Consider the following 24,154-nt stretch of genomic DNA (forward strand, 5'->3'; position numbering starts at 1 on the left):
GCGCGTTAAAACCAGCGAAAAAAAGCTCTTGGGTGAATTTCTTTTGTTAACAGCGTCAATATGCGCGTTTTTACCTTGTGAACTGCTCTTTCTACGGCAGATTTGTCCCCCTACCGGTTTTCACGAAACAAAGCAACGTCCCGGTCCCCCAGTTTGGGTTGTCAGCACAACTCTGGCGTACCTGTTCTAACATATAAGACTTTAGTCGTTACTTATAATACTTCTCAGCTCGAGTTCAACAATTAAAAGATGAGACAAGTCTCGAATGACTCATTTTCCATATTTTTTTGTGGAAAGAAAACAAGTTTTCTCGTTTAATTCTGTTTGACGTTAATTCATAACTCGTACCTGTAACATCAACTTTGAAAGTCTTACGCTTTTGGTTTCAGCTAATACTAGTTCTTTTGCTCCCTTCTATGCTTAGGGATAATAATGGTTTCAGCAGATTAATTATTGTGCAAAATAAGAGATTTTGACGGCTTAGTGGCCAGGATTACTGCTTTCATAAAACGGAAAAAGGAATACCGGTAAAATATAATTATTAACTTTCTTTTATTTTTTCTACTTTGAGTAACAAAAATAAAACCGGAGGGTTCAAACGTTTTAGATTATATTTTAGCTTGGTCTGAAGTTAAAATAGTAAATATAATTAAAATGTGAGCGCATTTTCCGTTCATCGTTGCATATGATAGGGAGAATAATTATCGTTTTCACAGTAGCAGGGACGGACACCTGTTAACATTCGGTATGCGAGTGAAACATTTGCAGGTCTTCACTCTGCGGTCATTTGTTAGAAGAATTTTCTCTCTTCTCTATGCTTATGTTTCAGTGTGTTATCTAACAGCATTTTTCAGTTACACAGACTATTTAGTGAAATTTTAAAAGAACACCTACCGTTTCGGTTATTTAGCCATCCTCAGGGTATTGTGATATATATCTACAAATATTTTAAAGGCCCGATTAAAAGCTCGTACTACGGTCGTGTAGAACTCAATTCAATTAAGCTCGATTATAACTCGACAGCTGATTCAAACGTCGAGCTTAATTCAGTCGTTCCAGATCAAAATTGCCACATTATAACAATGCACATATTGTGGTGCTTAATTGATCCATTATTTGTGTCCTTAGTACTAGCGCCGGGCACAACATTCACTGTATTCACACTGCCGTAATTGTCACCATAATCACCCACAACTTGCTCCCGTCTGTCCTCGTAGCTCAATCAGTAGAGCAACGGACGATCAAATCCGGTGGTCTTGGGTTCGAGTCCCGCCGAGATCAAATATTTCTTTCCTTGGCACGTGTGATCTTCGATTTCCTTACCAGAGCTAACACTCAGTGGGAAATTCATTGGTTCACCTTAGCACTTTAACATACACTACAAAGTTAATTTCTTCTCCATCGTAGTGGTGCTTAATTACTTGACAGGACAGTTGATTCACACGTTGTGCTCACGTTGAACTTACCGAGTCATTCTAATTAGGATAAATTGAGTTCGGCACCGATAACGCAACGTTTGTACCAGGCATTGTAAGTTTAATTTGTTTTTAGCCTTGAGGAGCTTTCATATCTTTTAGCAGCAAAATTATGTAACAAACAATCAAGTTCTTGAACGCAAGTCCTGAAAGACCTTAGTTCAACTTCTAATTCATTACTTTTGGTTTCCATAGCGAAATTGTCAATTTTGGCACCTCGTATGACAATAATGCAAGTACCAGAGCTAATTACCGCTAATTGATCCGGCTAATGAAAACGCTATCTCTGCATTACCGTCCTAAGACCAATTGTCGAGCCGTACACATTCCTGTTTTAACGCACACAGTACACGTGCCTTAATTGTTGCGTGGTTTCGAAAAGAACATAGTTTTATAGAGCTTTTCTCCTAAGTTATGCCTGCTCTTAGAAGGTTTTACAACTGTGCACTTTTTCACCAAAAAAGTATAAAAGAGGGTGTTAATTCGCCACTTGGTACTATTAAAAAAAAAAAAAAAAAAGAGATGCACGGGTAAAATAAAATAAAATAACTCGGATTACTAACCTCGTTAGGTTGAGCCGTGTTAGCTATATTCTACAAAGGTATTCCTAGAAGATACGTTAAAAATTCTACCATAATAAGAAAGTGAAATTTCGCTTACCAATCATTTTGTATTTTTGTTTGTTAAGTACTGCAGACGTAATTGCCAGGCGCAGCCTGATTAGTTTTTGTTGTAAGATACTGTGGCTGTATGTCTCAAGCTCTTTGTTCGTTTCTTTAACGTTTACGAGCAATTGTCCAGGAAAGTGAAGCAAAGTTGGAAATGAAAATTTTTAACCCCCCTTCATTTTTTGTGTGGAGGTAGGTTACCTGGAGGGATGAACAAAAACAGCCATATTTGTATCGGCAGGTGCGTCGTTGCCATGGAAACCGCACTTTATCACGTCGGCCTGAGGTCTACGTTTTGACCGAAAAATTCACTCTCAAATAGTAAAAATAAACTAGTCTGGTTCTCGAGTACATGTGAACCAATTCAAATGAAATTCATACAGATGGTAGAACCACTCTCCCAGTTTATAAAATTTGCTGTTAGAGTACTTTGGGTTCTATAATCAAGAAGACAATGTTCGTATTACTATGTTGCCTGTCAGCCATTTTGACAAGAAGGAAAAACAAGCACAACCATATTCGTTATTTCTCCCAAAGTACTCTTTCCACATAAACCAAATTAGCAGCAGGGCTTACATAGATATTGAATTTTTTTTAAATATTATAAAATCTATTTGGGGAAAATTATATTCTGGCCATGGGTGTTGAAGACATCCGAGGCAAGTTGCAAAAAAATGCAAAATTGGAAATGTTGAGGTATCCAGTATTTGGTTCAAACAGGCTTTAGATAGAAAATATCTGCTTCAGCGGTTTTTTCATTCATCTTATCTGTTATCTACATTTGATTGATTAGGTTTTGGCCAACGAATTTGATGAAATATAAATTAAAACAAAGCCCACCTTGCAACTTTTGGGAATTTCTTCAGGATGCTTTTGTCGTATAGGATGGGTCTCTACTCAGTTCGCTCGCTCCATTTTCTTGACCAAATCTTCCACAGACTCTAGCAGAAAGGAAAAATCTAACTGTCTAGCCTCGCCGAACATCTACTTTTAGACCAAAGATGATGATGCATTAACCCGAATAAAGAACAGTCGAACAGGTCAAACACAGTCGTGTGTCGAGTATCGAAATAATTCATCAATACAATCCATCCAGGAAGTTAAATAGATGCATCAGTATCACAGCTGAGCAAGTGCATGTCTGCGACGATTCTGAATAAAGTCTTTGGCTAAATCGAGCCGTACATTCCGTGGTGCATGGTTGAGAAGCGAAGAAATCGTTGTTTACGACCTGTTTACGACCAAACGTATGAAGACCGGAAATGCGAGTAGCAAAACTGCTGACCGGATGTAGTTTTAAACGCGATATAGGCGCTTTTTGTTTGTTTGTTTGTTTTTGTAGCTTGGGCTAATTGTCGCAATGGCATTATCTCTTCTTTAGATATTTTTGGTACAATATATCATTGATAGGGTGATAAAAGGACGACTTTTGATCCGCTTTTATGACTGTTTTACAGTGGTGAATAAAGAGGACAAAATAAAAGCGCTTCACTGATCGTTTTACGCAACCACACAAGCCGCCCATGTTTCCTGGGTTTGTTTGTTTGTTTTAATTCATTGCTTATTGGATGTTAAGGATGGCCTGCATGTAAGATACGTCGCTGATCTGGGGCATTAGCGTACACATTTGTTGGAATTTTTGACCCACCTCTCCTAGCCAATAAATTCTCACATTCAGTACCTAATACCAGCCCAAATTTTGGCATTCTTTCTGTTTATTTATTTATTTATTTATTTATTTTTTGCTGTTGTTTTTTTTTTTTGGTGGGGGGAGAGGTGACCGGACGTAAATTTGTCCCGTCGATCAAAGACACTGTAAGGGAAATTTGCATATCGTCGTGCGAAGGAAAATATCCTGGTCGGGACAATGGAAAGTTGGTCTCTTTCAAATCCCAAAAGGGACGTTTCGGTTTGTGAGTGCAGTGGAAACAATATAAAACTCAGTCAATGTCAAAGGGATATTTCCAGGCACGTGCAAGCCTACGGACTTAGTACAAACCGTGATGAAATCAGCGACGAAATGGATCTTATTCTTTGCCGTGCAGGTAAATAAATGTAACATTTTCCGCGCCAATTTTTCATTCTCTTGTCACGAATAGTTTATCATAACTGAATTTCTAAAGAGCAATCTTTTTTTTTTGGGGGGGGGGGGGGGGGGGGGTGCGGTTATTATGATCATGCGTTCAATTTTCACCCAAGCTTCAGTTCAGCATCATTTCCTTTTTTTTTTTTTTCACTCGGTTATTGTTTTTTTTTTGTCTTTTTTTTTTTGGCTTTCTTTACCATTGCCATCGTGAAACAACCCCATTACAAGAGGATATCATTACACATACATCCGGTGTTACATCCCATTACATTGTGTTACATCCGGTCAGCAGTCGTGCTTCTCGGACTTCCGGCCTATGCGTTCAGTTTATTTACCGTTCTTGGCTTGTCGACTATCGCAATATCTGACTCGATTTTAGCCAAAGACGTTACTTTGGACTGTTCAAAGGCATGCATTTGCTTTGTACATCGATCTCGACACATTTACTTTACTTCCTGGCTGAATAATATTGATGAATTTAGGTGCTCGACGGCAGAAATCGCAAGCATTACGACCATGTTTTGGACTTTGTCAACTATTCTTTGTCGAGTGTATGCGGGCTGCTTGTATCATCATCCCTGGTCTGAAACACAGCAAACTGGATATTCGATGGGAGTAACTGTTAGTCTACGCTAGATTTGGTCAAAAAGACGGAACTTGCGTGGAGAGAACCACGCGACAAAAGCATCCTGAAGAAATTCCCAAAACCCTCAAGGTAGGTTTTGTATCAATTTATATTTCATCAAATTTGTTGGCCAAAACCTTATTTACTAAATGTATGTAGCAGACAAGATGATAAAAGATACTTTTGAAGCTGATTTTCTCTCTCTAAAGCCTATTTGAGCTAAATACTAGAGCTCTCAAAACTACCAATTTTGCAATTTTTTGCAATTTGTCCCAGGTGTCTTCAGCACCCATGGCCAGAGTATAGTTTTCCCCAAATTGATTTTATAATATTTAGAAACGTCAATATCTATGTAATCTCTGCTGCTAATTTGGTTTATGTAGAAAGAGTACTTTCGGAGAAATAACGAATATCGTTGTGCTTGTTTTTCCTGCTTGTCTAAATGGCTGACAGGGAACATAGTAGGACGAGCATTTTCTTCTTGTTTAAAACCCAAATTATTGTAACAGCGAATTTTATAAACTGGGAGAGTGGTTCTAACATCTGTATAAATTTCATTTGCATTGGTTCACATGCAGCCGAGAACCAGACTCGTTTACTTTTACTTTTTGAGAGTGGAACTTTTGCTCAAAACATGGTCCCAAGGCCGACGTCATATAGTGCGGTTACCATGGCAACAATACATCTGCCGATCCAAATATGGTTGTTTTTGTATATCCCCCAAGGTAACCTACCTACACACAAAAATTGAAGAGGGTTTAAAATTTTTCATTTCCAACTTTGCTTCACTTTCCTGGAGAATTGCTCTTAAGGTTCTCAGTTGTAGAGTCAAGGCTTATTTACAGGTAAATTGACTTTAAGCTCGCGCTACATGGACATAAAACGGGAACAGAATAAATCAAATAAAAAGCGGCCGACAAATTTAAAGCTGTAAATTGGCCCATGTCATTGAACCTTTGACGGTCCCATAAACTGGTTTGTGTAAATTGTTCTTAACGTTTACGGCTGTGTTTTGCCATCGCCTTGCTCCAATTTGTTTGTGTCTCAAGATTGCTAGGCATCAAAGGCTTACTAATCCCTTGATGAAGACCGTGTAAATATTATCTAAATGTAATCCTCGGAGATAGATAAAAAAAAAACACAGCTATTATAAGGAAAAAGTGAAAGTTTCCTTACCAATGAGCTTGTAGTTATTTTGTTGAAAAAGTAAGATGTAACACTGAAAAGTGTTTCGCTCTCGTTGTGGAGACGCCAGTGGTCCGCTTGGTATCCAGACAGCTTCAATTCTGAGATAACTTTGCTCATTTCTTTTTTAATTTACAATCCTTTAGAAACACGAAGAAATCGTTACACAGGCAAAGCTCGCTTAAGGTTGCAAGTGCTTACCTGATCCCGCTGGAGTTGTGAAAAATGCATGAATTTGTGGTGTCACGGCAAACATAAAATAAATAATGCGTTCAGAGACTTTTAAAAGGTAAAATACACCGTAAAATGTTCCAAATTAACGGATGCCCCAGCTACTGATGAGTAACTTGTTTGCAAGCAAAATTCATGAAAATGTGTTATTTTTAGCGCAAACCGACGAGCGGGAATTTGTGGCGTCATACCGAATACAAAAAAGTACTATCTCTGCTTCCAAAAGGTGCACAGAGACGATTGAAACGGAAAAATAAAAGTAATTTTCTCGTGCTCTGTCGTTTTGTTTCTCCCACTGTTCGTCACAATAATTTAATCTCTGTTTCTCGTGTTCTGTCTTGCTCTTCTCCCGCTGTAGGTAACTCATAGTTTAGTCTCTTCTCGTGCTCTTTACTTGCTTGCTCTTTCTCCCGCGGCTATTCAGTTTCTCGCATTGATGGGATACCATATTTTCTTACCCATGCTATAAATAGTTCTGTCAAAAATTGCATGAGCGAGACCATTATAGAAAACTGCTTTTAAAAGTATACAGCTGAACATAGTGTTTTAGGACCTTACAGGAGAAAAATTAAGTGCGGGGTATAATATTTGATGCCCCTGAAACGCTTCTGAAACGGGTTTAACATTGGAGATCAAATAGCAACCAAACCAACAGACTCGAGTATCCTCCTTCCCCAGCCAGGGATGTTCCATGTATGCACTTTTCATCTTTCAGCTTTCGTTTCGTTAATTAGTCGGTTAGATACGTTTAAAGTATGTACTCCCCACAACTTATCTCTCCAGAATTGTCCCTTCCTAATTACATAAATGGACTGGGCCCTAGTATACTCATTGTTCAAATTGCGCCGGTCGACCTAACGAGTATTCCAGTGTGGTAGTGATACTCGAGGGAAGCAAGCTCGAGGGAGGCAAGAGGCTGACAATAGTGAACTAGTGATGTGCCTTTTCTCGTTTTGCGTCTGTATTTCTTAAAAAAAAATCTAGAAAACAGTCCTTTCACGGAAGTCTGCTTGCGAGCATTTCCAATGTTTCAATGTCTTTTGTGCAGGGACGGTTGTAGAAACGTCGAGAAAAGAAACAAGACTACTTCACTGTGAGTTTATTTGTCGAACTGCGTTTTTTCTTTAGCTCATGATATAAAGGATTACCTCTGAATCTTCTTTCTGAAGATCAATTTGTGACGCTCTAAAAACACGCAGAATGAAAGACATTTTTTCATTCCTTATGATAGATTTCCACCGTCGTGTAAATTCTTCGTGCATTTGGGCTTAAATTTCACTGGTAAATAAAAAAATGTTGTAAGAACGTAAAAAAATTGAGCCGTCTTTTATTATTATTATTATTGCAACAGTAGTGAATTTATGAATGTAAATATACAAAACATATTTTTCGGGAAAAGGTCGTCCTTTGTGAAAATATAATTGCCCTTAGTCCCAGCAATGGCTAGAGTAGCGGAGGTTGAACATAGGAACTTCGTCTGCGAAATACCCTCGGGCTCATCTGCTCGTGCGAACATGCGCACTTATTTCTGCGCTGTGTCTTCTCCATGCAAAATGGCCTCGTGTAACCATGGCTACTAAGGAATAACGCTTACGTGCTGCAAAGACCAAAATAGCAAAGAAATGCTTAATCTCTGAATTAGTACATTAGTATAATAACTAGTTGTGGCCGTTTTATTAATGATAGATTTTAGATTGTAATTTAAGCGCTAATAAAGAGTTATTTTAGTTCTGGTAAACTGCAGATTTAGCATTATTTTTCTGTAAACGTATTGAATTCTTTCTTGATTCTATTTTACCATGGAAAAACAAAGTTCTCTTACATGTTCTTGACATATTTGCATTTCAAGGTGCCCGTTATTCTGTTGGAGTGTCAGCTGACAAAAAGAAAATACTTGATAGCAAAGTTACATCCAGCTCAGTTTTTCGTGAGTATTATCCATACAAAGGCCGGCTCAATGGACAGGAAGGATGGTGTCCGCTTCTACCTCTAACCGAAACGACTTTATCCAAGTGGATATGGGAGCAGTGCGTTCAGTCTGCGCAGTTGCAACACAAGGAAAGAAGAATGGATCTCATGTTAAAAGCTACAAGCTGTTGGTGTCAACTGATGGTGTCACGTGGAATACGTATCAGGAAAATAATGCAATGTTATTTTCATGACATCCGAATTACAACGTTACTTGTGGTTCTCTGTGATTATGTACGCGTACTGATATACGCTACTTCATAGAATATTTAATCCGATGAACCAGGTTTACTGGGATAAACAGAACATTGAGTGAGAAAATATGGCAACCTATCGATGCGAGAAATTATGGTTTTTGTCCGTACGTTCGCAGCACAGTAATATTGTTGTTTTAGTGAACAAAAATTAAACTTGTTACAATAGTTTTCATGTGTTAGATAGTTCTAGTTATTTGGTATTGTTTGTTTGATGACTTTTTGATTAACGTCAGTGGTTTTCTGAAGTTTGAGGTAATTCAAGATGTCATTTCCCGAAGTGGACTTCAAAACAAAATCTTTGGACGTACTGTGCATTCCATCCTCCAAGTGTCATTGTCATTTTTCTCTAATGCTGTCGGGGATATCAAGTGTGTGTGTGTTTGTTGGGAGGAAGGGGGGGGGGGGGGTGGAGGGTGGAGGGGTGGCCACGGAAGAAAAAAACCACCTGGTCTTAGTAAACAGATTAAGGTCGTTTTATAATATGGATTACTCCGTTAACAGAATACTCCACTCTATTATCTTTCAGGTTTTCCAAGCAAATCGAGATTTAAACACCATTGTACGTCATTCATTGGCTGAGGAGGTCCAAGTAAGATTTGTACGATTCTATCCTGTTACCTTTAACAATTGGCCTTGCATGAGAATCGAAATATTTGCGTAGCAAGGAACACTGAAGAAACTCTGTATTGTCTATATCGTGTAAGTAAAGATGTTGCTGAGGAAATTACAACATTTTTCAGTTTCGACGTCAAGCTACAGGCTCTTTTGATTAGAACTTTGTAGGTTAGGTTACCTTTAACAATTATTCTTGCATGAGAATCGAAATATTTGTACGGTAAGGAGCATTCAAGCAACCTTGTAGGTAAAGCTAAGATGTTGCTGAGGAAAATACAACATTTTTAATTTTTGACGTCAAGCTAAAGGCTCTTTTGACTAGAACTTTGTAGGTCAGGTTAGGTTACTTTAACAGTTAACCTTCCATGAGAATCGAAATATTTGTACGGTAAGGAACAATATCAACAAACCGGCTCTGCATTGTCCGTATCATGTAAGTAAAGATATATTTGATGAAATGACAACGTGTTCCACTTTCGACATCAAGCTAGAGGCCCTTTGACTAGAACTCCGTAAGTTAGGTTAGGTTACTTTTAACCGCAATTATCCTCGCATGAGAACCGAAGTATTTGCACGGTAAGGAGCATTCAAGCAACCTTGTATTGTCCATATCATGAAAGTAAAGCTAAGATGTTACTGAGGAAATTAAAAAAAAAAATTCTTCATTTTCGACGTCAAGCTACAGATTCTTTTGACTAGAACTTTGTAGGTCAGGTTAGGTTAGGTTGGGTTACTTTTAACAGTTATACTTCTATAAGAATCGAAATATCTGTGCGGTAAGGAACATTCAAGAAACACTGTATTGTCCATATCATGCAAGAAAACATCTTAATGAGGAAATTACATGTTTCAGTTTCATTTGACGTCAAGGTAGGGGCATTTTTGGGGCCCGGTTGTTCGAAAGCGATTAACGCTAATCCCCGATTAAAAGTTAATCGACGTTTTCATGTCGCTCGTTTAAAAGGTTTAATTAAATGCTAATTTCAACCTAAAGGTTAAGAAAAGTCTAAGGCAAAACTCAGGGAGAATCTCTATTGATTTTAATTAAACTCCCATCAAAGTTTACGTTAATCCGGGATTAGCTCGCTTAATCGGGCTTTGAACAACTGGGCCATTTTACGGTACCAGGCTAGTGTGCCCGCTGGGGATTATGAATGACAATAACTATAAAGAAGTTCGTTAGAGATAAGGTTTTTACTTTGAAATCTCAACGATGATAAGTTTTTTTTTGTCAAGTCTGTGACTTAACTAAATCATTTTAAAATTTACTACAACAGTTTTTATTGGGTGAATAAGGTGAATGTCACGCAATCAAACAGAAAACAAAGACACAATGCCGACCAGTATTCACATAATTTACTTACAAAAAACCTTGAAACTCGTTTAGTAAAACGTAAAATAGTTCAGCAAAACCGCGAAACGCTCACAAAAGACTGAAAATTTTGAACTCTCAAATGAAAAAAAAAACAATCTTTAGCCATAGTTAGTAGAGGAGACTGGTTATGAAAGTCGGCAAAAATCAAAAGCAAAAACAACGGTGCTGCAATTTAGGTTGAAAGCTCCCTGACAGTGCACAACCTTTTGTTCTTTGGTCACACATTCAGACGGAATAAATTAATGGTACGTTTCTATTGGTCAGTTTTTTCAACCTAATTGGAGTGCTTTTGAGCGTTGTCACCTTTGTGCACCTTCAAGGGCAAAAAAAAAAAAAAAAGCCAACAAAGACCTAAAACAAGGAAGAATGTGGGGCTTCATAACCATTGCCCTTCATTAACTATGCTTTAGCAAACTCTCTTAGTTAAGTTTGACCGCGGTTAAGATTGACTAAGTCAAACATGGTGAAATATAAGAGAAACTCCGCCCAGTTTTTCTTTGCCAGACACTGGAGTATTAAAGCACTAGGCACTTCATGTATCCTCAAGCTGTTAGTTTAACAAAAAACAAGCCACCGTCGCGGTTAGTTACAATTCTGAAGTTGACCTATGCTATGCTGTGCTATGCTATGCTACGCTAAGTTATGTTACGTTACGTTACGTTACGTTGCGTTATGTTATGTTATGTTATGTTGTGGTTGATTTTGCGTGTTCTCACTTACTGGTCGTGTCCCTAGTCTCTCGAACAGCACGCCTTCATAGTTTAATTAGGAAATTGACTACTGGAATTCACTCATTAAAGAAAAAAGGAAAGTGAAGTTCTTCTCCCAGTTTACCCGAGGACTTAACATATATATTAATTTGCACTCACTCTATCGGGGCCTACATTTACGAAGCGCGCCAAAGTGACCATTGTTGTCAAACATCTTAACTTAGGCGGGTTTCGTGAGTCTGATCCCAGCTCAGTAGTTTTTGCGAATTAGTCTTTCCTTAGTACAAAGGCAAGCGACAGTTGAGGGTCGCGCTCGAGAATCCAATCATTCAGCAAATGTCTTTATCCATGATTTTCTTCTTTTCTTCTTCTTCTTCTTCTTCTTCTTCTTCTTCTTCTTCTTCTTCTTCTTAATTATTATTATTATTATTATTATTATTATTATTATTATTATTATTATTATTATTATTATTATTATTATTATTATTATAGCAGTTAAAACGCCTGTATGCTATATACAGAAGAAGCATCAGGAAAAAGTGAAAGGAAGGTGAACTTATAAAGAAGCACCACAAAGCGCTAGCGCAGCGGAAACAGTGAGCTATAAAGTTATTATTAACAATTATTCACCCAAGTGGAGGTAAATATCCACCACTTTCACCGACACTGAGGTGAATAATTGTTTTAGTATATACCACACAAGCTGAATAACTAGCGGGCCAGCTTGATTAATGACAGTGGAGCCAAATTTTATACCCTTTAAACGACTAATAAAGGTGCCGCGTTTCTTTAGCATAAAGTCCGTCTTGCCCGGATGCGGTGTTAGAAAATTGTGTCGTCACCAATCAGTGAGTTTTCTCAAAATAAAATTAAGAGAGGAAGCAAGTGTGTCAGGGTTAGAGCCAGTGACATAAATAGTTGTATCTAATTGTAAATAACTTAGATGTATGTACTTTTTACTCAAATATTGTGACATTTATCTTGTGAGGAAATAAAGACTTAAGATTTAATAAGGCTATCTCGTCCCTCTTCTACTGTAGGTTCGCCAGTGGTACTAGAAGTACTAGAAGTAAGAAATCCTTCCGTCTGTCTTACTTAAGGAAGTTTTTACTCCGTTTTCAAGGACCTAAATTATATAATTCTCTTAACCCTGGAGTTCAAAATGCTCCTAGCTTTGCAGTGTTCACTTTTACATGGGTTTTCACATGTTACTTCTTTTAGTGTACTTGAGTTTTTTTTTTTTTTTTTTTTTTCCTTTTTCCTTTTCACTTTTTATTCTAATCTGATGATTATTTTCGTATATTAGAAATATTTATATTTTAAGATGGATAGTTCTGCCAATGACAGACTTATTAAATTATTTTTTAACATTAGACTATCCAAGGCAAATCGCTACATACGCCTTATTGGCTTCCTTGGGCTACCTCGCCTCATTAATGTTTAATTTGTTAATGTTGTATTTGTGGGTGTGATACAATCAATAAACTGAACTAAACTCAACTGAAGAGGTGTAGCGGTTATCACGTCTGCCTTGATTGGAGGAGTCGAGTTCTCTCCTACGAAATATTTTCGCATAGTACGTTATATCTTGCTTTACTAACTTTAAGGACAGACTTCCCTAACTTCCAAGCATCGAAATTCGCTACGACTTTTAATTAACATGACATCCTCCACTTGTTTGAAAGTCTACCATGCAAAACGAAACTCTCCGCAAAGTAAAAGTAATAAATAAATAAAAGTGAATCAATAACCTTTATCACAGCGTTTAAAGCACATGCTGGTATTGGGGCCAAACATTTAACTTCACCAACAAATAATTCAGGTCGTGTTCGATTAAACGGAATAAGAATAAGCGATTCCATTTCTCTTTTTAAGTAAATTTGGCAAAACGTATCTTCAAACTCTCGGTAAAAAACAATAATTTACGAGACATTTTGCATTCCACTAATTCTAAAAACCTCTCATGGTGGATTTCTGGTAATCATTGTATGTATTCCTATTCCGGAATGGGGTCAATCGAAGGGACCCTTAAATTCGGCATAACCTGGTTCAAAACCCCAACTGACAGGAGGCAAACCAGCTGGCTATTTACAAGCGCGGCCGAGGAATTGAACTCAGAGCTATTGAGAAACAACTCTAGCTAGCGATCAGGGCGGGACTTGCACCCGGGACCTTCGGAGTAAAAGCCAGCGCTCTAAATGTTCGGTGGCGCTGCCTCAGTTTCAGTCCGACGCACAATAGCGGAGACTGCAGGGGTGTTCTGGCGGCGTGCCATTGATGTAATAAATGAAGAAACCTCCACAGTTTCGCACTTGAATGTTGATGGACCAATTGCAGCAGTTGCCGTGGTAGTTAAAGCAGACCAGCCTGGTGACTTTCCCATCAGCTACTGTAGGATGAGAACCATTTAACCAACCAGGAGAATGGGTATTGCATCTATTTATGGGAACGCATGACGTAGGCATTTTTTTACCCGCGGCTCCATTGAAACGAATCCATCTTGGACCAAGGCGACGGTCGCAACGCACATGAGTTGTGACGTAAGTGTTCTTCCTGCCATATCCGGTCACTGATTGGTAATTTGGACATTCTAGAAAATAATACCAATTGTTTTACGAAACATGTGATATAATAGCTTCAATTAAAAAGGTGGTTAACACTCTTTGAATAGCACAAGTTACAGGGATAATCATCTAAATTCTCCTTACTATACAATACTTGATCAAGGCCTGAAGTCATGAGAATAAAGGAACTGATCACCAAAGCTGAAATGTCTTGGTTTTGAACAAATTGCCACAACTAGTGCATCAAAAAAATGAAAATAGAACTGCAAGGAGAAGAGCCATGTTGATACTGGATAGACAATCACACAGCTGTGAAGGAAACAACTGAAAATACTGAAGAGGCAAATCTTCTGCGTCGTATACGTAAACACATTAATTTTTTCCCCTGGGCCTGGTTGTTCGAAAGCCGATTAACGCTAATCCGAGCTTAAAAGTTAACCGAGGTTTCTACCTATAATAATAATAATAATAATAATAATAATAATAATAATAATAATAATAATAATAATAATAATAATAATAATAATAATAATGATGATGATGATGATGATGATGATGATGATGATGATGATGATGATAATAATAATAACAATAATAATATTTATCCAGGGAACCCACTCGCCTTGGCGGTTTTCAGTGGGGCCCTGCAAATTAAAAATAAAATAAAAAATAAAATTACCTAAAAAATGATTTCAAAAGATCAAACGAATTTAAAAATAGCTAAACAATCATCATTCACAAACTTTTCAGCTTTGCCTTAAAAAGGGACAATGATTTGCTGTTTTTAATGTCATTGTCTAAGTTGTTCCAGTCCTTAGAGGCTTGATAAATAAAAGTTTGCTTGCCCCAATCGGTACGCACGCGAGGAAGGTGTAAATCATTACTTCTACGAGTTAGATAAGAATGAAAACTACTATTGCGTCTGACGTCAAATTTAAAATCAATTTCCCCCAACAGATATTTTTGCATCATAATACAGCGACGGAAATGTCGTCTCTTTAGAGGGCTTTTAGGTCCAGACGATTAGTGCCTCGTTAAAAATGTTTTCAAAAGCTAATTTTAAGTTAATGGTAAAGAAAAGTCTACTTCAAAACTAAGGGGCAAAAATCTTTTGGAAGGAATCTTAGCTTTATTGGTTAGCAATTAAACTCCAATCAAAGTTCACGCTAATCTAGCTTTTCGATTAGCCTAATCGGGCTTTGAAGAACTGGGCCCTGGTGTACAAAGATGAGCCTGCGTAGTCCGAGGGAAGATTAATTAAGTGCATCTCGAACCCCATAGCAGAAAGGATAGAATCTGCCTGCAGTCCTGGTTTAAGGTTAAAGTTAGTCGAGGCTACTCATCGTTTCCCGTTTCTCGAAAGTCCAGGTAACTTACAGGGCCCGATAAGTATATTTCGCCGATTACACAGAGATTACAGACATGGTACCTGGCCAATGTTTTCATAGAATTATAAGATTTTAAAAATTAGTATTCAAAGCTTACAAAAATTGACTTCTGTTAAGAAAAATTTATCACCAAAGACACTTATCGGGCGACTTTCGAGAAACGGGCCCCTAGACCTTAAAGGTATATTTTCTCATGCTATTTGACGTCACCATTGTCCATGGCAACCAGAACTTCTTTTTATATATATATATATATATAAATTTAAAAATCAAGTGCTTGAGGTAACATTTGCATTGAAAAGTAAGTTATATCAGAGTTTTTTTTTTGTTAGTTTTGATTGATGGTGCAAAAAATATATGACGGAAAATCGTTCGTCTGTCCTCGTCAGCTCATTTTTTTCAAACAAGGCCCAAAATAGAAATTCTTAAGATTAGAAAACGCAAGTGTTTTGTTATGAATTCAACGTAGTGCAACTTGTTTTATAATGTATGTTAGTATAGTGTCAGGGGTCAATTGTATTCGATAAAACTTTTACATTTGTAGTTCACTCAGTGTTGGGCGGTTGGTTTTATAAGTTCACGCCGAACAACTGACTCCATGAAAAGTTCATAAACGAGTATTATAATCATGGTTAAAGACTTCTAATAACGAATTCTTTTCCTACATGAGCGTGTAAAACCAAGCTCCTAGATTGATGGTTACAACTGTAAACATTTTTATTAAACTGCCCCCGAGAATCGTGTTGAAAGTAATCATGTTGTAAGGAGGTAATGTATTCAAGCACACTTTTGGCTTGTCCTTCAAAACTACAAATGATAATATTATTTTAAAACATACTGATGTTTTTGTAAAATTAAATGTTTAAAGGACAAAACTAAAAGACAAGACTTACTTGGCTCAAAATTTGCATTTTTCTTGTTTTTTTTTTTTTTTTTTAAACGTTTGATTTTATATATGGGTATTTTTTTTTTAAATGAGACTAACGTTAACGTTTTATTTGTAACCACATGGTTACTGGCCCATTTTTATACTTTGAATTAATTTTAGCTGTAAAAAAAACTAATAATTTTTTTTAAAAATAATAGTAAAAATCATTTTTATAAATCAAAATACTAGAATTCACCTGGAGCAATGCAGCTTGTATTTCCGTCTCCAACGTAACCAGCTTTGCAAGAGCAATTGTATGATCCAATTGTGTTTGTGCATGTAGCTGTATCCACAAGGCAAGTGTGAGTACCGCTGGTGCACTCATCTATGTCTGCATTAAATACAAAAACATAAAAAGTTAGTTCAAAACTACCTTTTAATTAAGGCCGATTTAGATAGTAAAACTTTTGCTTACGTCTGTCATATGGGAGTTTTGTATCGCGTGCGACAACGCGCGCTACTCACAGCGCTCAAACAATCCGTAGACAACTCTCGTTATTTAGCAATAGGGTCGTTTAAGAGAGAATGAAGTTAAGCCGCGGTTTAAGCTTAGCTAAGCCGCAAAGTACATGAAAAATTGTTGTTCATAGGAAGGTTAGGTTTACCTAAACCACGGCTTAGCTAAGTTGGGACCTAAATTGTCCTCAGTTTTGAAGCATTTATACGGTAAGATCGCGACTTAGCTAATTCTCGACGTTTCTCTTTCTAATTAACAGAAATATTGCTTGCCTCTACAGATTTTATGACATTTTACATGTCGAGTGTGACAGCCAGTCGCAAGCAAGTTGTACGTTTCATCTCCTTCCGCCATGTAACAACTTGTATCCTTAGCTCTTCCCCAGGATGTCTCGTACAACAACGTTGTACCGTTTAAAACGGCCCCTCTTGAAGTTATCTGAGCACTTTAGAACGCGGGAAAAAATTTTGAAAGCAAAAGGGCTTGTAGAGAAAAAAGTGAACTATTTATATCTTTAAACAATCCATCTTCAAGATAAGGAACTGCCGACCGTACTTTTAATGATTATTTTATCCAAGTTAATTACGTTCCTCGACAACCGGTAATGCAGACTTACTATTCCACAGGCAGCTGCATTGTCGTTAAATTATCTCATTTGTTATAGAAAAGTGCAAAAATGGTTGTTTTCGTCACTAGTAAGTCCGGCTTCCTACCTGTACAGTGTTCGCCATCTCCTGTAAAGCCAGGTGAACACGAACAATGGTACGAACCGTGGGTATTGATACAGATGACGTTGGGAGGACACAACAGGTGAGACGCTGTGCACTCATTAATGTCTGATACAGTGAAAAATGAAACATACAAGTTTGTTATATAATGAAAAAAATATTATTGGAAACTGCAGAAAGACGAAGACGAAGAAAAGAACTTTATTTGTTCCAGGTTTCAAGCTCTGATTCAAACTCTTTCCCACTCAAGGAAGATCGAATATGCGTGCGATACTTGCGGCTCGCAATTCACGTCACGAATTATGAGATCAGAACCGGTTCACAAACACTTGACATCTGAAGCTTGTGAATGTTTCCAAACAGAACATATTGAGCCCTAAAACTAATCAGACTGACTGAAGACAGCCATTCAACGTTTTTCGATCCCAGATTATTTCCTATTATGCTCTGAAATAATATAGTTATTCCGTACAATTAACCTACGAAACATATGCAACAAATTTGCATATCATTTCGATGTCGCAGGAAAAAGTAGTGCAAATCAAATTTTACAGCTCCTTCATCTTCTTAAATGAAGTAGTCGATCAGTTGTTATGGTTACAGGTATTGCTTTGAAAGCGGTGAAAAAGTTAACTAACAGACATAACATTGGAATCAATGATTCTTTGCGAGTAACCAAAAATATGTTTAATTACACCATGCTTTTTCTTCCGTCATTACATTTTTAAGAAAAAAATTGAATGAAGAACGTTCGCCACTCCCTTGTAACAAGCGGGATTCTATAGATAACACATTTTTGTCCACTACAATTTACTAAAATTTTCTCCGCAAAGTCGCAGATTGGTATAGTGATTACATTTAATCAAAGTTTGACCGAAATGTAGAAGAACCACTTTTTGGAATCAATGATTTTGTGCGAGTAACCAAAAAAATGTTCAATTACACCATGCTTATTCTTCTTCCGACATTGCATTTGAAAGAAAAAAAAAAGAATAATGTTCGTAATTCCCTGACTTAATTGACAGAATAGTTTATAGTAGCGCATTGAGAGAATATCAAGCTTATGTCTCCTTGCTCACTTCCACATCCATTAACGTATAATGTTATGTCTTGAGAATTACTACAACATCAAGTTTAAGTCCCAAACACAGAGCGTAGCTCTCAAGGGACTGAATAACCAAAAAATCATGAAACCTTAACCTGTACAGTTTTTTCCGTCTCCTATGAATCCAGCTTTGCATGTACAATTGAATCCTCCCTTGGTGTTATTACACACGGCATCATTGCTACAATTGTGTGCTCCTGTCACGCATTCATCTATATCCGAAATGAGGTGTCAGGTAGTCAGAAAGTGCACTATCGTGGAATGTAGCTGGTAGAATGGAGAATGCTCGCCGGGCTGCAGCAGAGAATTAGGCCTATTATCTGAGCAGGTGGGCAAGTCAAAATAATACTGGTTATTCCCAGGCCCAGGTTGTTGAAAAAACGGATATGTCTATATTGTGAATAAATCGCCATCTAGTGGACAAAATGTACTCCAGGATAATTACCTATCCGTTGGATAACGTTATTTGCTCTTTGCACTACTGAGGCCTGGTCTACTGAATAATAAGCAAACAAAAACTTGCAATGATTCTAATTCCGTAATTCCGGGTGCTAAAAAAGAAAGGATAAAAAGGATTGGCTTTAATTCTTCAAAAAGTGAAAAAATCTTGTAATTATGCTTCAGCAATGCTTTTTGAAACTTTATGCTCGTTTGCCCCAATATAGCAAAACTTATGCTCGTACAATGGGCCAAACCACCCCTATTACTGCTGTCGAAACTAGTGAGTTATGTCAAAAAACGACGCTAACTACATTTGATCGTCACGGAGTGGAAACTGGTTTTGACTTTACCCCTCACTTATGTAATGGTTGTTTGAAACAAAAAGACAATCAGAGTCCAGTCATGTTTACCTGTACATTTGTATCCGTCGCCAGTGTACCCTTGCTTGCATATGCAGTTGGATGATCCTCGAGTGGTTTTACATACGGCAAAGTGGTTACAATTGTGTGTTCCTAGTGCGCACTCGTTAACGTCTGCAGAAATAAACGGAAACACAGAAGATAGGTGAAACCCATGGGAAAATGAATAAGTAGACCCCGAGTGTCCGTTTGGGAAATACAATAACTTAAATCTCAATTTTTTATTGCCGTATTAAATTTCTTTTTTTGTGTGTGTGTGTTTATGAGTGTCTTGGTCTTGCATCAGTTAATACATATTTGCAGTAAACGTTAACTTTCAAAACAATGGAACAACAAGACTTTCAACAATTAGATCTTCAGACGTAGCAATCTGCTCGACGGAATTTGTTTGCGGTTTTAGCGTGTTAGTTTGATTCACGTCAGAAAAGTAAGGAAATGGTCAGATAAAGGAATTAAGATAGAAGCTGCTATAAAAGCAATCGAATAATTAGCAATGACATTTTACTTCAATGCAGGATGAATTATCCAATATTTACTATTTTCCACAAAGAACATGTTGGATTTGTAGACGAACAATACTAGATGATGGAGAAAATTTTCTCCTTACCCTGTTCGCAGAGTTCAGACATAAATCCAAGTGGACACAAACACCGATATCCTTTGTCTGTGAATCCAGATTGGCAGGTACCACCGTTATTGCAATGGGCCCTATCACATGCACTCTAAAAAATAATAAAAATAAAGGATGAATGGGAAATCTAATAGAGATAAAGCATAATGGTTGCTCTGTCAAATTTGTAATGGGAAAATCTTTAACAGGAGCACTCTTATTAATAATACCGCCATCCATTTTGTAGTTTGGTAGGTATTGTTCGAGTGTAGTAGTTTTGACCACTTCCCAAGGACAAAGTACGAAAGCCTAGAAAGTAATAAGCGGGAAAAAAAAATAAAGAAGAAGAAGAACTTACATCTGCCCCACGGTATAAGTAGCCGTCTCTGTGTACAAACTCCTTATCATGTCCTACATGAGTGGCGTTATTCAAGTCACATCTGTATGTTCCCTGAACATTTGCTGTATAGTTAAAATTAATACTGACGCAGTTGGGTTCATTGTAACAACGCAGTTCACAAGCATCCATATCTCGGACTCTGACGGTGGTTATGTTGTGATTCACCAGACGCTTGTCAGTAAAGGAGAAAAAAGAAGGGAAGGCCAGTTCACGACATTCACCTGAAAGATTCAATTAAATTGAAACTGGTGAGACAAAAGGTGAAAAGAATGTTTTGTTTGGAAGGACCTAGATAAAAAGGTTTGTCCTCACGGTGGTTGGGCTTTTTTAAAAAGCCTACGTGTTGAAGCACTTGCGTATTCAAACCAAACGAGACATGTGTTTAAAAAGCTACAGCTTAAAAAGTCAATAGTTGGAATGTCTTGCTTTGTTTGACAAGATTCTCTCACGTTTCTCTTAAGGTGTCGGGGTAAGTATACCTACCTTACTGTAAATTAGAAAAAGATGAAAAACTATCCCAATTACGTACACAACTTAAGTAGCCCGAAAGAAAAGTCTGAACAATAAAGTCAGGCTTGCAGGACTCGCATCCCAGAACTCTTTAATACTGGTTCCTAGCTTTACCCACTGCAGAGATATGAGGCCAACAGGGAGCAGGTTATTTTTGAGGAATTTGATATAAAAGTATTGCAGATGAAAGATTAAATAAATGAAGGAACACCGGCGTTAAGTTCGCAACCGAAAACAGAAACCAAAGGGAAATTTAAGCTTGAACGAAATATTCAGAAATATTTCGCCGTCCGCCGGTGACGCGACTGTTTCTCACACGCTCATTCCGGCATTTCCATTCCCCACCGACCCAGCACCTTGGTTTCTTTAAAAACGAACCCCTCATCCATTACTACTTTCTTGCACTTGTTTTGACAAACTGTGAACATAGCGGCTATCAGAGGCTTCCGACGGGGAGATCAAAGCAAAATATTTAAAGTGTTATCTCCTGTACTTCCAATCTCAAATGCTGTATTTCAAATCGTTTTACAGCCTTTTTTTTTTCTTTTTTTAATGCAAGACAACTTAACACAGTCGGGACTGGTCGTATATTTTCTAGCTGAGTTTGTTTGTTGTTTTTATTTTTATAATGCTAGCCTGTCTTATTTTGCACTTTAAAACGACACTGTACTCTCATCCCCATTTAAACATGTCAGTGTAAACTTAACCAAAGGGACTATTTATCCAGTGTAAATTTGGGATGGCTCTTTGGCAAAGAAAAAGTCAGCTATTCTTTCCAACTGAAATCGGCCTTCTTAGATGATTATATGTCCCTGCGAAACCGTTGGATGCCCCTGTTTTTATGTAAACTAAAGTTAATATATCTTCCAGTTATCATTAAGGAATAGGCCTTATCACGGTTTTCGACGCCATTTTGACGAGTAGGCAGACACGCTTGAAATAACAGTTTTTCTATGGAAATCCGATGACAAATAATTTTAGTAAAACATCGCTTCTGAAAAATTCATGAATTGGAAACTTTTGGCACTAGGATAAGGATTTTAAGAAAAAAAAATTGGAGGGATGTAGCTGGGCCAGAAAGCGTCCAGTCGTGTTTTGAACTTTCTATACATTTGTCTGTATTTTTTCCTGCGAACTATTTTTAGAAGCAGTTCACGGCTGGTTCGCTATACAGACAAATGCATGGAAAATTCAAAACACGACTGAACGCTTTCTAGCACAGCTACATCCCTCCATTTTTTTTCTTAAGACCCTTTACCTAGTGCCAAACGTTTCCAATTCATGAATTTTTCAGAAGCGATGTATTATGAAAATTATTTGACATCGGATTTCCATGCAAACACTGTTATTTCAAGCCTGTTTGCCTACTCTTCAAAATGGCGTCGAAAACAGTGATAAGGCCTATTAAATCATAACCGAGAACGCAGCGTCCATTAAATCGTCCTCGTTAACATTTCTTGGCTGCTTTAATATGCACAAAAACAATTATTTTACTCGCGCTTTTTGGATACAGAATGATGAAATGAATATATTAAACAACTCGGCCTTTCGCGCGTGATGATCCAAGTAAATGCCGCGTCTTTGTAGTGCCTTTATAGTTTGCTCACATGGAGTGTAAAAACCTGCCTCTTAATTCGACTAACTAGAGTATGATCAACATTCATTGAAGATCACAAGTGGCGAGAAGAAAGTCGCAACAAATTTTAAACATACCAGTAAAAACTGAGTGGTAGCAAAACTTTGTTAGCTACCTAAGCCTTGTCTGCAATTCCACAATTTTAATTTGCTTCTATAAATAAGGTTCAAAGCGAAACAGGCATGGGCAGGAAAAGAACTAAGGACTATGAGGTTATGTTTTCCATTTTTCATACCTTTTAAGGTAAGAAAGTGAGATGGAATAGTATTTGAGTCTTTGGAGTGCAAAACAATAAGAACCTAACAAAAATGTTTTGTTATGTTTTATTGAAATCCAGCTGCAATAGATAGCCAACTGTCAAAAGTCCTCTGTACTCAATTTAGATTTTTACTGAGCTTGTTTGTTAATTGAAGTCTGCATCGTGAAGAGAAAAGAAATTACCTCAGTAGTTTTAAAGCATGCCAGGCTCGTCTCTGTAATAGTGTAAGCCTAGAAATAAGGCTTTGGGGGTTAAAGGCAGCAACGAAAGAAATTACTGGTAATATGTGCAAAATAATGGTAATTTTGGTAAAATGGTAATATTTGGAAAATGTCAAGACAACGACAACATAAGCAATTGCCTGTCGTGAGTTTTTTCCACCAATGAACAGAATTTCTCAATATATTGGGAAATATTCTTAAACTGTTTGCATTTGAGCGAAATTTAGGTTAACAGCAGGAATTTGCCAAATTAACGTTTCTAACAATCAGAATAAAGGTATTAATAGGGATTCACTAGGGGCGATATCTGCGCCAATTTAATTAGCTGCTTCCTTTTTAATATAGAACTGAAATATGTCTACGTCCGTGCTTAAGAAATTAAGGTTAACAGCAGGAATTTGCCAACTTAACATTTCTAACAATCACAATAAAGGTATTTCAAGATAGGATGCACCATCGTCGATATTTGCGTCACTTTAATAAGCTGAACAGAATTTAGAGTAAAAATTGAGTATATTATGGGAACTCCTAACCTGAATATATGGAACAAATATTTCAAACTGCGGATAAAAAATTAAATACAAGAAAGATCCTCATCGCAGTTAGTACTAAACTGCGAGGATCTTTCTTTTATTTAAACTTTAATTAGCTGTTTACTTTCCTTTTAATGTAAAACTGAAATATGTGTAGATCATGCATACGTAATGAAAAATATCTCCAACGGGTAGAATATTGCGTGAGTTTTATAATAACTAATAATCTCAACAACCAGTCTGTTAAAAGGTGAATATGAAATAAATAACAAACTTTTGTTGCTAACTCAGATTTGAAATGATGAAATAAAATATACAAGTCTAGATAATTACGAATTCCATTTTCTTTTTAACCATATCGATTTGAACAGAATTTGGAGTAAAAATTGAGTATATTATGGGAACTCCTAAACTGAAATATTACGTACGCTTTACTTTCCGAAGGAAAAAGAAGGAACGAATTTTGAAGCCTTTTTTTTTAGCCATGAAGGCTCTGCTATATCAGAAAAAATTTGCTTTTTCTTCTCTCAAATACGCCCATTTTATCAATGCGTGTAATATATAAAAAAAGAAAGAAGCTTAAACAAAAACAAGACACAACTGCCAAAGGATTTGGGTAAATGAAACTTACCATCGAAGAAGGCAGAAACAACTCTCAAAGATAACATCGTTAGAAAAACGTACAGCTGGGGCTTGGAATCCATGATTTCCTTTTGTTTCAATCGTAGTTACACTGACAACTCGTCGGCTACAAATGTTG

General features: G+C 37.1%; 1 protein-coding gene across 2 annotated transcripts; it reads right to left on the reverse strand.

The window, feature by feature from the left end:
• Window positions 1-11,838: 11,838 nt before the first annotated feature.
• LOC146480170 (uromodulin-like) lies at window positions 11,839-24,154 on the reverse strand. Of its 2 annotated transcripts, XM_085110041.1 has the most exons (8): window positions 24,026-24,154; window positions 20,194-20,456; window positions 19,833-19,947; window positions 19,222-19,339; window positions 18,461-18,588; window positions 17,246-17,368; window positions 16,272-16,406; window positions 11,839-13,785 (listed from the first exon to the last, which is right to left on the reverse strand). In XM_085110041.1, exons 1-8 carry the CDS (start codon window positions 24,096-24,098, stop codon window positions 13,418-13,420), a joined length of 1,323 nt encoding a protein of 440 aa, XP_084966167.1. In that variant the 5' UTR covers window positions 24,099-24,154; the 3' UTR covers window positions 11,839-13,417. The 2 variants fall into 2 exon arrangements, with proteins under 2 accessions (XP_084966167.1, XP_084966166.1); XM_085110040.1 differs by lacking the exons at window positions 18,461-18,588; window positions 19,222-19,339.

This window comes from Pavona decussata, unplaced genomic scaffold (assembly GCF_977016875.1).
Source record: "Pavona decussata unplaced genomic scaffold, jaPavDecu1.1 SCAFFOLD_55, whole genome shotgun sequence".
NCBI classification, from domain to species: domain Eukaryota; kingdom Metazoa; phylum Cnidaria; class Anthozoa; order Scleractinia; family Agariciidae; genus Pavona; species Pavona decussata.